Genomic DNA, 18,373 nt, shown 5'->3' with positions numbered 1-18,373 from the left:
AGGTAATCAATATGTACTTAGGTAAATATAGAATTATATATTATAAAACGGGGGGCCGGGGGCGCGACCCCCGCCGCTAAACGTACCTACAACGGCGACTTCGTGACGCTCATTGGTGTTTATCACTTCATTATTACGAATTAATAACCTTTTAGTCGATTACAAATTATGTTCCTATTGTTAGAATATATGCGGGACGGGGGGGCTCAGAGGCGGTCCTCTTCCTCTTCTTCTTCGGCCTCCTCACCGCCCTCCTCGTTCTCTTCTTTGTAGCCTGGATGCTCTGAGATGGCATAGTAGTTGCCGTTGTAGATGACGCCTAGCTCCCGGAGCACATCGCCTCGTATGGTCGCCTTTATAGTCCAATTGTAGCAGTCGTCGCTCTCCGACTCGCGGTCCAGCCGCTCCACGTCCAGGATCTTCGAGCTGAGCCGCTCCAGGATGATTCCGATATCTTTGATCGTAAGGTGCCTCTTCTGGTCGACGCTGAGCTGGTCTATGAGCAGCAGGAACTTGTCCGAGGTGACGACCTCGTCCTCCATCACGGTGTTTTCTGTTTCGCTCTCTGAAGAGTCGCGGTCTCGGCGTGCACCCTCTGCGTCCAGGAAGCGAACGTGTCCCTTGGCGGGTGCGCGCCGGCCCGCTGCATCCGCCATCGCCGATGGCTGCGGGGATGTTTGCGCGTGGGCATGTCCATGTCCTTCCTGGATGGGAGACGTGGCCACGCTCTTGTGCACGGCTATTTTGCGTCCTTCTTCATGTAACGCGCAACAGTGGAAGTCGCACTCGGGCAGGCCATTGCTGCTGTCTGTGGGAGGTGGCGAGCCTGGCCGCGCGCTCGGTCTGTGGGCACGACGCGCGCACTCTGCCGTGTGCACGTGCACCGCGCCCTCCAGCGAGCTACCTTGTCTCGACAGCCTTCCATATCCGGATCCAGCCTCGTCATGGTTTATCACGGTGATTTGGGGTCCGGCAGGGTAGCGTCGCCCGCCGTACCCCTCGGCGCCCTCTTTGCCTCCTCCGCTCACGCCGTAACCCTTGTCCAGAGATGTCTGTATGAGGAGGCTTGGTCTACGGTCGGGCTTTCGCGACGGGGAGAGGCGCGCCCCCGCCGCCGCCGGCGCCCCCTGCCGCTGGTCCCAGTGCAGCACCACCGTGACGCGCCCCTTGTTGTCCATAATCTTCCACGACGGAGTCTCATCGTGCAGCTCTAACGCGTGTATTGTTTCGCATACGATCTTTGGGATCGCCGAGATCGCTGTAACAAAAACGTCCAAGAATGTCAACAAAAATTTGCATGGAGGCTAGATTCAATCAACTTACAGTCGAACTTTGTTTATAATATCTATTGAAGACTAACTTATCAATAAAAAAAAAATACATGGAGGCTAGATTCAATGAACTTAGTATATAACAGCGCGTGGCTCGGTCGTTAAGCTTCTGCTTAACACTGAGAGTCCCCGAGTTCGATCCCTTGAGCTGACCTCGATTGAAAAGAATTTTAAGTATATTTGAGTATATCTGTAATGCTGCTGGTCAGACCAGGATTTGTGACTCCTGGTTGATCGTTTCCTATCAGAGTTTGCCAATTTTCTCTGATTTCATTGTTGAAACGATTCCCGATTAAAAATTGGCTAAAAATCCTTCCTACCCACTATGTCACCACTATTTGAGTATGATTAATGTAAATATTACAATAAAAATGTATGTACAATTCATAGATGTCTCGTTAATTGTCGAGTTTAAGTCAGTGTCTCGTAATTTAGCGACTTATATAATAAAAAATGCTGTATTGTTTGTAATTTGGCCAGGAAGGCGCATTGGGGTTTACCTGTAATGCCTTCCTGGTATGAAATAAAATAAATAAATAAGTAAGTGTTGATTAGATAGGCTTAGATATTGATCAAAACTCAAGCACGGATCTACCAACGGGCGCACTCTCAATGAGAACGTCTCAAAAATAATTCATCATTATACACGTACATATGTATGTTAGTTATTAAACTGAATATGTATTTGAGTATAGAGGAGGCTCAAAATCATATTCCGTTTGGGACTTACACCAACCTATGTAAATCCACCTCTGTATATAGACTTCACGAATAATTGAATCAAAATTTTTATTTTACCTATATACCAGGAAGGCCTTACAGGTAAATCCCAATGCGCCTTCCTGGCCAATTACAAATACAAATACAGCATTTTTATTATAAGTCGTTGAATTGCGAGACACTGAAAAAACTCGCAAATTAACGAGACATCTCTGAATTGTACATAAATTTTTACTGTACATCAATCAAATTTTTCAAATAGTGGTGACATAGTAGGTAGGAAGGATTTTTAGCCAAATTTTTTTTCCGGGAACCGTTTCAACAATGAAATCAGATAAAATTGGCAAACTCTGATAGGAAACGATCAACCTGGAGTCACAAATCCAGGTCTGACCAACAGCATACTCTGAAAAATTCATTTTCATTCAGGGATAGAGAACCCGGCACCTTCTTGACGGTAAGCAGAAGCTTAACGTCCGAGCTATGCTGCTGGCTAATATCGGCTTACTATTAATAACATTGACTCATATAACGGGTAGTACTCTTACAATCTATACAATAATAACTATATATGTATGTATGTAATTGAGTTTTCATTTCCTATATTAGCTATTCACAAACGATATGTTGGGGTAGCGACTTGATTTTATATTGAAACTGCAGTTGAATCTAAATATAGAAGTCGTGCAAGTAATTTGAACATTCGAGACTCTGATATGATTTCAAGCCGAAATGAAAGAGAAAATCTACTGGGTATCTAGTTTTAGAATGCTACCGTACACATACATGAGCTAAGGCTTGTTGAGAGAGGTCCCTAGCTATCACTCGAATCGGTACTTTAAGTGGAATACTCGGAATACTGACCAGCTCGGATGACATCTGCGCCGGTGGGTAGCCAGCGCTGACCAGGCCGCAGCAGCAGCAGCACAGTGTTGGGCGGCAAGGTACGCCAATACTCGCCGTCCTCCACCTGCGTGCCGTCGCTCTCCAACACCAACCGTACGGGCTCGCCAGCTCCCACCGACAATTTTTCCTTTCCTGTAAACACACAACACAACACCGTCACTAAATTGCACTGGTCGATTAGCACTCGGTTAACTCCAGGCACACTCAAGCCACTGTACCTCATAGCAACTCATTCAAATTAGGTCATCATATCAATATACTACATGCAATTGAATCACCTCTATGTATAAGCTCCTCGAAACTGGTAACCACGAGGCCTTTACGCACATTTCGCGAACTGTCCCATATTTTAAAAGGCCTCTTTCCTCTCGCCTCCTGCAAAGAAACAACAACAAATTTAAAGTACATATTAGATTATAAAGTTTTAGCACAGTACCCAAAATAAATTTGGAAGGAATTGTTGCGAAAGCGTCAATGTTTATACACCTTAACTCAATATTATTGTACGATCCTATTTTAAGCACCTCAGTGTCAAATGATAATTAAGTTTGGAAACACTCGCTTAGCTCAAACATCAACGTTCATCTCATAGATTATAAGTTAGATCATAAGTTATTACCTAAGTATTTTGATGATTATTTATTTATTTATTTATTTAAAGTTTGGACTGTTGTAGCATTACAGGAATTCCTAATGCGCCACAATGGTCAAAAATATAACAGAAAAGACAAGAAACAAAATAATAAATTAGACATAACAAAAACAAAACATATATATACACGAACAACTAAAAATAATAATTATTATTATTATATATCGTTTATCGTCTTGAATTCATTCTATGTTTACAAGGTTTTTGTATTTCGTAATATTCTTTCTCGATTATGATTTTTAGGTTATGAATTAATAAGGAATAGATAATAAGGAATATATAATAAGGAATAGAGATAAACATAGTTTTTATACTAGAAATAAGGACAAACTAGTTGTAAGTAGAGTAAGAAAGAATAAGACGGCTGGGGGTGTTTTTCACAGAGGTGTGCTCATGTATAATGCCCTCCCTGAGTGCGTCAGGTCTGCTAAAAACATGGATGCATTCCTGCGAGGTGCGAAGAGACACCTCTGTGAGGGACAGTACATATAAGTTAATTATAAATTTTAGAGTTAAGTATAATAATTAAGATGTATTTTTAAATTAGCTTGATAGCTAAAATATATATAAATAAATAAATAAATAAATAAATAGGTTGCACGTTCAAAATTTAAATAAGACGTGACCATGATCATTGACTTATGTTGGCTCTTGCAAATAAAATCATGCAATCCAGCTTCGATGGACCATGGAAAAATCATTTTTATGCATGTTAAAATAAATTTATATAGTATCAATTGTCATTGAATTATCTTTAACACTAAGATTGTCTTTTTAGTATATAAGTCAATTAATTTCCTTATAGGGGGGAGTATGGACAATCTTCATATTGTTATGGTCGCTCCCCACCAGATATTTACTAAAAATGTATAAATAGAGGGCTACCGACGGTGCACTACATTCATTAATATGAGTATCAGTTAAATATTCGATAGGTGATGTGCCAATCACCACACACCAGCCGGCAGTCCCTCTTCTATTTCTTCAATAAAGGAAAGTATAGCAACAGAAAGGAGTCATTATTAACAACCACAATTATACATTTTTCCATGAGTAAATATCTGGTGGGGAGCGACCATAACAATATGAAGATTGTCCAACTTATAATTGAAATGAATCTAATTTTAGCTCACTGGGAAAGAATTTGATACTGAATTAAGCGTGAGATTCGTTTTTGATCGGATGTGGCTTAGGGGGCGGGGCGCTCGTATAACGTACGGTGTGCTGCATAGAGATCGATATCAGAACTACGAGCGTCTACCAGAAAGTGCACTGGAGTGCATATTTTATCACTCTTTTCACACAACCGGAAGTGCACCAACCGCCGAGTGCATTCTATGTTCTCACCTTTCAGGTTGAGATTTAAATTCGACGCTTGGTTGCGTCAAATTTTAAATGCAAACATTACATGTACACTTGCTTGTGCATGTATGAACACTGTTTTCACGTGCACTGTTTCTCACTCACGTTATTTATTATTGCAAGGGGGGCTATCTCGTGTTTTATATGCTAGATTTTACAATACACTGGTAGGCACTGATTTTTGATTTGTTATTTGAGGCTTTGAAACGAATAGCGATCAGTCTGAGAGAAGTCTGGTGCAGTAGATGCACAAGAGTGGCGCCTGATGCAGTTTTGTGGCAGGGGCCGGGGTGGCATGGCCGACCGCGCGGTCCCAACACGCATGCGCCGCGGCCGGAATCGTGCCCCACTTTCCCACATTTACTCTAGCGTTGCACCAACTTTCCTCTATTTAATCTATTTATTTACTATCTTAAAAAAAAATCAGGCATCAATTCGAATTAGGCCGTCGCCAGCGTGACGTACCTCGTAGTCATCGTGAAGTCTCATGCTCGACGTTCTCGGATGTAAATATTCAGTCACATTTTAACAATTGTTTATTTTTTTTTTGTTAGTAATAAATGTAAATTGGAGTTGTAAGATGGGCGTTGGTCGGAATGATGCAGTAGTAAACGTCAAAAGTGACACTGGATTGGGTACGGCGTGCCGCTCGGGGGAGTGTCGTGATGAGTGTGTTGTGTCGGCGACGGGATGGGATGTGTGTGTGTGTTTTTGAGAGGGAATGTGCTCGGTGTGAGTTTGTTAGTGTGTTAAGAGGGCGCTCGGCCGCTGGGGGAGCGACCGGCGCGCGCGCCCGCCCGCCGCGCTCTGCGCTGCAGCGGAGCGCCTGCAGCCGCCCCTGGCGCGCCCCCATCCCTCCTACCCCTCCCCAACCCCAACCCCAAACCCACCCTTTCATCTTCCGACCCCCCCCCCACCCACGCTCTCCCGCCCCGGGCCGCCACATGCAAATACCTACGGAGTCTCCGAATCAGACCGTTGCACACTATCCCCCTGCCGTCGCGACCACCCCTTTCCTCCCTTTGAACAAATCAGCGCAGTGCCAATCTAACGAACGAGTTTAAATGCGATTGGCAATGCCGAAAAGTTTCGCGGAAACGGAAGACGGAAATCTGGGGCAATCTAGTACGTACACATATAAGAGAGACGATCGTAAATAGAGCACACTGGCGAATTGACTGCGTGAGCTAGCTAATGCTCCGACCTGGAACGTCGCATAGCGCAACCGAGCACATGTCTGTTTGAACCTAAAAGGGCTAAATTTTGCTTCAAAATTTATCAAATCACGAATCTAAGCAGATGCGTTTTTTTATATATTCCATAATACACTATGGCTAACTTTACATACGTACATACATATGTATATTTTATTTTTATTTTATTTTTATTTTACATATATACCAGGAAGGCCTTACAGGTAAATCCCAATGCGCCTTCCTGGCCAATTACAAATAAAAATGCAGCATTTTTTTATTATAAGTCGTTGAATTGCGAGACACTGAAAAAACTCGCAAATTAACGAGACATCTATGAATTGTACATAAATTTTTATTGTACATCCATCAAATTTCAAATAGTGGTGACATTGTAGGTAGGAAGGATTTTTAGCCAATTTTTTTTCCGGGAACCGTTTCAACAATGAAATCAGAGAAAATTGGCAAACTCTGATAGGAAACGATCAACCTGGAGTCACAAATCCAGGTCTGACCAACAGCATACTCTGAAAAATTCATTTTCATTCAGGGATAGAACCCGGCACCTTCTTGACGGTAAGCAGAAGCTTAACGTCCGAGCTATGCTGCTGGCTACTTATGTATGCACATATACATATATGTACATATGTGCACAAACATTATAAAACGCATCTAGGTATTCAGATATTAAAAACAAAACCACAAGAAAATGTAAACTTGCAACAAATCAACAAATTCGGACTAGTCGAATTGGCGAAAAAAGAAAGGGATAACGTTTTTGTTGGAACCGTCATAACAATTAAGTTTGATAAATTGGCAAACTGGAGATGATTGGAGATTTGATAACTATCTATGTAGATATTGGGAGCAACGATAGACATACTCGTAATTTTTTCGATTCCAGCTGGGATATGAACCCACTACCTCTCTACGGGTAAAAAAATCGCTTAACCTGTGAGCTACGCTATGGATACATATAAACCTATAGTCGATTGAAAATTGAAATAAAGTAAAAAATTGAACATTTTGTATCATGACCCCTTGACCCCGGGCTCTGACCTCTTCCAAATACCTTATTTGTACAATCTGCATGTGTATCTATATGTAATATAATATTCAATATCTAGTATATTAAGGCGATTGACAGACTATTGGCCGAGTGGACACATGGCCTACGGACACTATGTCAACGGACGCTTGGCCGAACGCACATTAAACTGACGGAGATTTGGCCGAACGGGCACTTGACCAAACGAACACTAGACCGACGTACATTTGGCCGAATGAAAGTTTCAATAGTTTTAATTTATCAAAAATATTAAATTTTAATGATATCGAGGTGATTTCAGAATTATGTATCTGTTTTTAGTCTTGAATAATTCCGATACAAAATCGACCATTCAGCCAAAAGTCTGAATGTACACTGTAGATTTACATAGTGAAAAAATAAAAATTCAAATTTATGCAATGGATAATTTCAATTAAAATGAATTGCTTAACAATTTAATCACTCGCGAGGCGAATATAAATCTTAAATACATACTCAAATAAAATGAACTGTATCTAATGAACTATGTATTTAAATTGTTCAGATATTAGGATAAGTTGTCCTTAAAATGTATTAGATCTATCACGAAAATATACCGAAACTACATACATACATATGTATGTCTTGCTATATATGTACATACGAAATAAACTAAAATCGACGGTGAAGTAAAAGGGGAGTGCTATTTTCCGTAACCCTCCCACCACCCCTACCTTATCGTCTCGGTTGCGCCAGTGTGGGTTTCGTCAGTTACATATAACTAATTTGAACGACTCTTTAAGATCAGCGTTGTTCAGACTTGATAACTGGAACCCACAGCGTTTACACACAAAGCTCCGAATACACTATTCTGAAATAGTTCTACAAATTATATTTTAATTTACGCCAGGCCAAAACTCACCCCCTGGATCGATAACGCTGAATCAGATATTTGAAGAAATGTAAGATAAACTTGTTGAAATAATAAGATCGTACGAATTAGCAATGACATAAGACACGCCCATTCGCAGCTGGAGTCTACCTAGGCACGCTGTGCCGTACGATTCTGTGTATCTACGCTTTAATGCAAGTTTGTACGTTCGTTGGAATTCTGACGTGAATAATTCGAGAGATTCTGTTCATTGGAGTTCTGAAGTGATAGAATCAAAAGGCTCTCAGGATTAGGAATAGTCGATTTCAATAGGTTTTGAACAAATCAGTGAATAATTTGTGCCATTCCAGAAAAAGAGGGCTTAGCTACCGATTTGTCCACTTTTATCTTAGAAAATAGAGAAGACCACAGCTCGAAGAGTTTGGTGGTAACTGATGTGAAGATCCGTGGAATAATCGGGAATTAATTAATTGCCAATTTTGAGGAGGCAAGGCTCTCAATATTGGGGAAAACATTACAGTCATTGGTCATACAATAGTCGTTGGCCACCTGGAACTAAATAACACATTAATTTACGCGAAATCAATGTAAATATTTATTAGTTAAGTCTTTTTATAAAATTTATCTATTAAAAATAAAATTTAAACAATATTTTAAAAAAGTTCTTTTTTAATGATTTTTAATTTCTTTTTTTAATGATTCTATAAACCTAATTGTAAATTTAAATTGATACTCGGCAATTTCACAGGAATCATAAGTTTCCCTTATATAAGAAAACACAATATGCATACATGGTTCGGTGATGACTAGAGCCCGGAATCTGAAGGGGCTGTTTATTGTTCAAATATTGTAAATGCATTGTTAATGGTTTGTCGAACCTTTTTTACAAAGGATTTACAACAATGGAACAATAGGCGGCACGTTTCCGGCCCCTTCAGATTCCGACCTCTAGTGATGACTAGTCAAATGTGAACCGGTCACAGGACAACCGGTCGCTCTAGATCGGTCACACGTGATCACCCGTCACACTAAAACTGGTCACACTCGAAAATTGGTCACGAAAAAACTGGTCACACCCAAAAATTCGACCAATTTTTAATTTTTGGGTGTGACCAGTTTTTTCGTGACCAATTTTCGGGTGTGACCAGTTTTCTCGTGACCAGTTTAAGTGTGACGAGAGATCACGTGTGACGGATCTAGAGCGACCGGTTGTCCTGTGACTGGTTCACATATGACTAGTAGTCCGTTTACCGCATACATATTGACGCAAATGAATCATTTGAACTTTTATGTATTTTTCAACACTGGCAACACTATCTGCTGTGTCAGATATAAATTGACTTTGAAATTTGAAGCATTCGCAATCATCACTAAAGGCGTGCTTTTTCCAGGAATCAGGGCGTTTTGGCGTTTTGGGAATCAGGGCCGAGTGCAAAAAAAAAGGTTCGGCGAACCTTTAACAAAGCACCGCAAACAATTAACAATGAACGGCACGTTTCCGATCCACTCACTAATCATTGGTAATTGGACTATTCGTCACATCGGGGTGGTCACAAAGACAATTTTTGCCATGAAAATCGCAAATACACAATATTTGGCACTCAAGTTCTCGTTACTATGATAGTTATCGTTAGTATGATGGACTTTTCGGCTGCCAGATGTTCCGTTATAGAGATTTTAGTGACTTTGTGACGAGTAATTTGTGACCAGTAATCACCGAACCCTAATCATTACAGTCTATTACATACATACATACATCACACTCTGCGTAATTGTATGTAGGATTTAGTTTTCGAACCCAGAAGATTATATAATATTTAACTTAAGCATACATACTAGTGTATGCATGTTTAAGATGGTAACGCCGCGACACGGCTTAAGGGTTGAAACCCACTGGCGCGACGTGTCGCACGCGACCCAACGGGAGGAGTCGCGCGCGACTGAAGTTTATGTACATATGTGTATTTAAACGACGCATAACCCACTGACACCACTCGGTAGGGTCAGTCGCGCGCGACTGCATTTTTGAGTCACTATCACTAACATCACTAACTGTCGCATGTAAAAAGTCGCGCCTATAACCCAGTCGCACGCGACGTGTCGCGCCAGTGGGTTTCAACACTAAAGCACCAAGCGAGTCCCATTGACCCGTACCACGTGTCCCATCACGAATTGAACATGTAGATATACATATGTATCAATCATCTTCAACGATTCCACGTATTATAATAAGAAAACAGACACAGCATCCCGACTTTCGCCCCTCCCCCTCGGCCATTCGCGATTTTTTTTCGCACGTGCGATTGGCCGTCGGTCGAACGAGAATTGGGTGAACCACCGCTGTTACTAGGCATTCATTTGCCCGAATCTCTGAAATATTAATGTTCGAGTGTTGCGTGTATGGACGGTTCGTAACTCGGGTGTAACACTCGTATAAGATTTGCTCGTGAATATCGCATACACCTTTATAATTTGTACATAATTTATTGCAGCACAATGTTGGACTCCACCTCTTGGGAACGATGCGCGGTACGCATTGATGAACTACAAACTTTAGCGATTCGTTTGTTCATTTTTAATGGAGGAAACGGCCGCACAACCCCCACCCCCTCGGAATACTATCCGTTTGCAGATTTTACAGCTGAAAAATTCACCCCCTATCCCACTTTGAGATGTTAAAGTGCCGCGCGATTATGTAATGTGGTTCAAGGTGGATATTGCTATGTGTGTCATCGCAAATAGTTATCACGTATTTATAAAGCTCAAATACATATACATATGTACGTATACATATATACATCGCGGCCATAGCCAATATATTTTGTGAGGGGGGCTGAAATATAGGAACAACCCCCCCCCCCTTAAATATTAGGTATATATTCTTCGATATATTTAAAATAAATATTTACCCAGATAATTCAATTCTTTCACCTTTTCCGACCAAATAATCAAAATATATTTTTTAATTTTTATTTTATTCAATAAAATGTGTTGTTTTATATTCAAGATGCAAATAATTCATTCATGATCACGTGATATATCTTGACACACTTTTCATAATTATAATATACTAGTGGTAGATCCGATGAAAATTACATCGGTTTTATTATAAGTAAAAGTTACCTATGTACATATGTACTGAAATACATATAAACAATATAAATCAGTAATAGAAAAAAACATTTTATTAATAAATTAATTTTCAGTAGAAACATTATTTTCCAAGAGGAAATATTGGTAGCAAACAATATGTATATATGTTACAGTGAAAGCATATTTCAAGTGAAAATATATTTTCACCAATTCAAGCAGTGAAAATGTATCAACCAATGAATTTACAACGTTTAATTCTATAAATTCAACCCTAGCAACCCAATCTTAAATGAATAGGGCCAACCCTTACTTAACCTAACCTATCCTAACCCTTAAATAATACCAACCCTAACAATATAATCTTAAATGAATAAAACCAACCCTGAAAATGTAACTGGTTATGATATACATATACAGGATTTTTCTCGATTCTACCAACCAAAACTTACAAATGTACATATGTACATATATGTATATACAAAGGCTCTTTTGATATTATATATTAGATTATTTTTTTAATTTAGGGGGGGGGGGGGGCTGGCGCCTCCAACCCCCCCCCCCTCCCCACTTGGCTACGGCCATGGCATACATATATACAATTTTACCAAAGTATATGACTTTAGATATTATTTGACATGTAGTGACGCTATCTTATATTATTCACTTGTAATTTAATAGCATGGAAATTGTACGACTGCAGTTCGCGTATTCTTACAGACTTACTAGAATAGTTATTCGCAGACTATGTGATTTTAATACAAAATATACATCTATTTATGTATATAATATATTTATTTCGTCATAGTAATTTTTCGTACAAACATAGCATCGACAATGCATAGTTTTTAAACCGTGCTCACTTTTTATCAAGTGCACGGATTCGTGCACCCGGATACTAGTATACAATATTATACTTATAAGGTTCGCACATATCATTAGCGTGTAATGCTTTTAACTGAGTGGTCACGAGTTCATTCCCTGGCCCGGTGCTGCTGGCCGGACCTTGGATATGAGACCAGGTTGATCGTTTCCTATCAGAGTTTGCATATTTATCTAGTTTAATTGAAACGGTTCCAACAAATTGCAACATGTCCTAGCGAAAATTCAATTTTCAAATTTGTCCATATATGTATGTATGCCTCTATAATGCTCTCTAAAAATATTTATCGATGTTTGTAAAAAGCCAGGAAGGCGCATTGGGGTTTACCTGTCAGGCTTTCCTAGTATATAGTTGCATGTTTAAAAAATAATGACTCGTTATAAATGAGCAAGTCCATTGCTGTCAAAAGATAAAAAAAAATATTTTACAGGTACTATCTGATGAACTTTAAATGAATTAAGAAAAATGCGCGTACATTGAAACTGTAGTAACAAATAATTCAATAAAAATCTTATCTATTTTCATATACATGTACTAGTGACCCATCGCACAAAAATTCCTGCTTGTTTATACCTATATACAAAAAAGTTTATAGCTATATACAAAACACGTCATACCGCGTGCACGCTTCGCGCCTTCTGCCATCTTCCCTACGAGAGCACTCGCCGTGTCTCATGCGATCTTGTCCGCTCTGCCAGTTTCCACGATATACGAAAAACACTCAATATCACTTGATATCAACACTTTTTCAATTATGAAAAAGTGTTGATATCAAGGCACGCCACAAACAGACGATCGCCCAAACGACTTAGTGCGCAAACGCAAGTGGTACGCGACACTTGTGGTAAGTCGCAAAGTGGTACGCGACACTTGTTTTTTTAGTTAGTTATGTACATGTAAAAAACGCTAGCACGCCTGATCTATGCCAGGCCAAAGCTCAACCCTTGGAGTGTTTTCGGTGATATAGTTTTCTGTTTTGACAAATGTTTGACAGTGATCGATAACGGTGATTCTCATATTTGATGAAATGTAGAAGAAACTTGTCGAAATAATAAGATCGTCTGAATTAACAATGAAATAAGACACGTCCATTCACAGCTGGAGTCTACCTAGGTATGCCGTACCGTACGATTCCGTCTTTGCCTTTAGCCTTATATACATACATACATACATGATATGTATGAAAGTTTTCATTCGCCACAAATCACTCTGATTGTTCGTCACATACAAACTGACAGACAATACACATGCGCTGATATATTATTTTAATGTTTTTCTTATATTCTTGTTTTTACGTAAATATACGGTGCTCAACATCACAATATAAGGTGTTAGTTCACTGTTCGAGTTCGTATTTACGTCTCTTCAGAGTTGAAATAAAACGAGTTACGAATTTAGCTTGATAACAATCCAGCTCTTTTCATTTCATAATTTTTTTATCAAATGCACAAATGTGTCTACCTAGTCTCATATATTGGTCACATCGATGAAGTTTTTCATCAAGGAAGATAATACGCCCCTTTTACTAAATCGAATCGTGAGATAAAATACGACACTTCTTAAGATAAAAGCACTGCACTGGCATATTCAGAATGGTTCGAGGAAAGATGCACTAAATTGCACTGAATAGTAGCGCAGTTTCGAAAAGTTGTTCAAAAAAAAAACTAACGCAATAGAATTCTGCAAAAAAAGTTTATCACCCTCAGAAAACATACAAATACCGCCTTGACGTTTTTTTGTGAATTTCTATTGCGTTAGTTCTCCTTGAGCATCTATGAAAGTGTGGATGTCTCGAGAGTGCAACTATCTCAAGTGCATTTTTCCGGTCACCAATGGCTGGCATAGCTGACCAATTGGAGTCGCGCATCTGTCTTCCAACTGTCAAGTTAACTTAAATGGGCTATAAATTGTTTTATAGGTTAAATTAACCAGCAATATATGTAGCTCAGTGGTCAGCTACATCTGAGGGGTCACGGGTTCAATCCCTGGCCCAATGCTGTTGGCATTGACTCCAAGTCGATCGTTTCCTATCAGAGTTTGCTTATTTATCTGATTATATTGTTGAAACGGTTCCAAACAAACAGGCAACCTATCCTCATTCGTTAAATTTATATTAATAATGTTTATATAAAGGATATATGTACAATTTTGGCCATGGGTGTCGCCTTGGGCCAAAACCCGTAATTTCACCATAGCAAATTTTTATAAAATTGAAAATCACATCATGGGATGGGGACCATTTTTTATTTGTATTTTTTTCATGCGGGAAAAGTCGGAAAAGCGGGAAAGAATTTGAAAAGTGTCGGTTAGCGCACCTGGCGCCACTCCACGGCTAGCCGGTGTATTACGACCCGACGCAGTTCAGTGTCGCGCCCCCTTACTCCTCCCCAGCATCCTCATCCCCCTTGCCCCTACCCCCGTCCCCTCCCCTGCCATCGCGGCCCCTATCCCGGTTATCCGCGGCCAGAACCCATTGTGGGGCGTTGTGTTGAGCCATTCCCATTTTTTAGGTCATCCCGGCACGTAACTTCACCTTAACCCAGTTTCAATTCGCCGCACCAATCGAACACTACGTTCATCCCACCAAAACACCACTATTAACACTATACATTAATATATGTATATGTATATATGTACGTACATATTTTACTACTGACGAACGTATTGTTTATATCGCGTGTTGATGTTTATATCGCGATCATTATGAAGGGTCGTTAAAGCGACGACGTGCTTTAGCACAAAACTTATAGGAAATTAATGAGGTCTTGAATTGAGGTGGTCTGAAAAGTTAAAGAGGTCAATCAACGTGTGGGATTGACTGATTTCGATTGTCATTCAATGCATGTATTTTTTTTAAATAGATTTAGCCTACATACATATTTGCAACTATTCAATGTATATTATTAAAATTTGATAACAACTAAGAACGATGTATGATTGAACTACATTTAAAACGAAATACAGTGAAGACCGAGTTCAAAAGTCCATTGACCTAATTTTTTTTTAATGTACATATGATGCATATGTATATAATATTTCGTATTAAAAAATTATGCAATAGTAAACAAATGAATTTCGTTCGAAACATTGATTTTGAATTTGAAATCATGGATTAAAAATCAATTATTTCCGATTTTGTAATTAACTAAATTGGCATCAAAATATACAATTAGTCAATTATTCAATCTTACACTTTTATATTAAAATTAATATTGAATAATCATTTGTAATTTAAATTGATTTTGAAACATTTTAAAAGCCAGCGAAATTTCGCTTTGCACCGCATGCGCAAAATATTATGATGTTGTTTGTTTGTTTTTTTTTTTTACTTTTGTTGTAAAATTGGCTAACATTGAACTTTATTTATATTTAAAAACACATTTTTTATTTTATAGAATTTTAAAAAGTCGGAAAAACTCCAGTGAAGTCCGGAAAATTTATTGTATGAAAAATAGTTTCAACTTAAAATGTATTCAAAAAAAGTTATTTTATGTATTCGTTTGATTTTATTATGAATAAAAATTTGTTTTTTAATGTATAGATTAATTTGAAAATGAAAAATTTCAATTTAAAACTACGAATTCAATTATTCAAACCGAGAATTGATACAAAGCTATCATTGGACATTGTTGTTGTCATCAATCGTCCAACATATACATATTTATAAAAATAATCACATCTCACTTTGAAAACTAGATAAACAACATTCGCCTAAAAAATAATAAAGAAGCTACCGAATGATATTCTATTCTTTATAGAAGATTTAAATATTAAACGGGACGTTTCGAATTGAACGAGTCCATTTTGGGACGTGTATTTCATGATTTATTTCATACATTTTCAACTTTAATAATGAATCGTTCGTTTTACTTTCGAATCCTTTCATTAATAAATAAACCGACCTTTACAAACTTTGTGCAAAATATGTAGTCCATTTCGACAAAATATTCGACGACAAAGATTTTCATTTATAATATGTATGTAATAAATTTCATAACGCATCAAAAATATGTACATTTATTAAATTTCAGTTGCACAGTATGAATTGTTCAGCTGCATCAGTTTTAAAATTTAGAATTTTTGTTATTATTTTGCTATCAATTCGAGCCTATTTAATTTTTCCTATAAGTATTTTTTTAGATTAAATTGAAATGAAAATATTGAATATTATTCAAATTTACGAGTATGATAAATATCATTTATAATTGGAAAACTCATTTTTTTTTTAAATTTAATAAACATTCATATTGATCCAAAACATTCTTTGATGGAAAAAAATTTTCATTTTTAAATAAAACTAACCCTTTGAAATTGGAAAACTTTTAAATTTTTCCCGAAATTAGCTATATATAATGAATTAATCATACACTATTATCAATCCTTGTCATTACAATGGTTTTACACGGCATTTAACCCTTTAGATGCCGCGATCCGTCTCCGCCAATGACCACGTGGTGAGCACATTCAATTGATTTTCCTCACCGACGGAAAATCTTCACCCTGAAACACTTCCAAAATCCAACCGACACTCGCCAAAGAAAGCACTATACAAACACGTGTCCGCATCACACTGATTTGAATATCGGCAACTGGGCGTGAACACTCATCAAGTCATCTCGACAAATACAATCCCACTATTCGGCGAACTTTCATGGAAAACGCATAGAGGGGAGGGGATTACATGGGGGCGCTTTTCCGCACATCTCCCACAAGCGACGCCCTCGCGCTATCACTGTTATCTCGACACGCGTGTATGTATGTATGTGTGTATATAGTATGTGTGTGTATGTGTTTTATAATTTTTGGGTGGTCGTCGCCGGCGACACGTTGCGTCCCTAATCGATACGCCAGGGGGGTGAAGGCGCTCCGCCCCCGGTCGATGAGCGTGTCCGGGGGGGCGGTGGCAAGTTGGTGATTGTTGTCCTCCTCCGAGAGGTTGTTTTACCTCTCTTGCCATGACGTCATGTCCTGCGGTCACACCCTGCCGCCGTCGCTCGCAACCTCATCTTCCCCGCAAACCATCTTCGGTGGGAGAACCTCAGTGTTGGGGGCGGCGTGCGTCTGTCTGCGGGGCGCGCGGCGGCCACACTGCGGGCGCCCAACGTCAGGGGCGCCGCACCCCTAGCCCACGCTTTTCCGACAGAATATTATGCGTATCATCACGCCTCTTGGAAAAGTGGTCCCTCGAGGAAAAGCCCTCGGCTGAAAGTCAGACGGCTCCAGGATGTTAATATTCAAAAGCAAATCTACATATTTTTATTTATTTTATTTTACATATTTTGTTAGGAAAATTTACAGTTTTATTAAATTACAAAATTTTATTTTATTTTTATTGTCACAAATCAATACACACTCGCCATTACAGATTTGCTCCAATGCGACGGGTGTACGTTAATGAAATACATAAACAATCAGAAATCAGAAATACAGTAATACATACATATACAATCAGAATATATAGAATATAACACTTAATCAGAAATAATAATCATAGTGACATCTATGGATTATTTTTAGATTTTTTTTTTTTTTGTATACAATTTTTATACATACAATAAATACGAAATTATAGAGATTTTGATAGAGATATCTATAGATTTCAGATTACTGTGTATAATTAATACAAATTATACACAGGCAGATTTTTGTGACAACAGGATTAGATTTTAATACCAATTTTCAGGAACCGTTTCAGCAATGATCAGATAAAATTGGCAAAATCTGATAGAGAAACGATCGATTTGGAGTCACAAAACCCCCAAATCTAACCAGCAGTGGCGAGGACTCGAACCTATGACCTCAGTGATGCTAAATATATACGCTATCACTAAGCCAAACTGCAAATTGTATTATTAAACACAAAAATTATTAAAAGAAAAACCATTTTAAAGATTTTCGCATATAGAAAATTTTACATTGAAAAATAAAAAATAAAAATAACAATAAAGTAAGATAATTAGAAAAAAATATAAAAATAGCAATATTATTAAAATAATAAAAATTATCTATATATATATATATATATATATATATATATATATATATATATATATATATATATATATATATATATATATATATATATATATATATATATATATATATATATATATATATATATATATATATATATATATATATATATATATATATATATATATATATATATATATATATATATATATATATATATATATATATATATATATATATATATATATATATATATATATATATATATATATATATATATATATATATATATATATATAAATGAATGTCTGAGTGTGTCTCGAATAGGCTCCTAAATAAGGCTT

The 18,373-nt window shown here is 37.9% G+C and overlaps 1 protein-coding gene across 1 annotated transcript; it reads right to left on the bottom strand.

Annotated features, from left to right (window-relative positions):
• Positions 1 to 206: 206 nt before the first annotated feature.
• On the bottom strand, positions 207 to 17,111 carry Drep2 (DNA fragmentation factor-related protein 2). The gene is made up of 4 exons (XM_077426838.1): positions 17,002 to 17,111; positions 3,236 to 3,332; positions 2,916 to 3,089; positions 207 to 1,258 (listed from the first exon to the last, which is right to left on the bottom strand). The coding sequence occupies exons 1-4, from the start codon at positions 17,011 to 17,013 to the stop codon at positions 207 to 209; spliced, it is 1,335 nt and encodes a 444-aa protein (XP_077282964.1). The 5' UTR covers positions 17,014 to 17,111.
• Positions 17,112 to 18,373: the final 1,262 nt, after the last annotated feature.

The sequence above is a fragment of the Arctopsyche grandis genome, chromosome 3 (genome assembly GCF_051622035.1).
Source record: "Arctopsyche grandis isolate Sample6627 chromosome 3, ASM5162203v2, whole genome shotgun sequence".
In the NCBI taxonomy this organism is placed as follows: Eukaryota; Metazoa; Arthropoda; class Insecta; order Trichoptera; family Hydropsychidae; genus Arctopsyche; species Arctopsyche grandis.
Note: the sequence above shows the minus strand (reverse complement) of the source record. Positions and strands in the feature narration are given on the sequence as shown.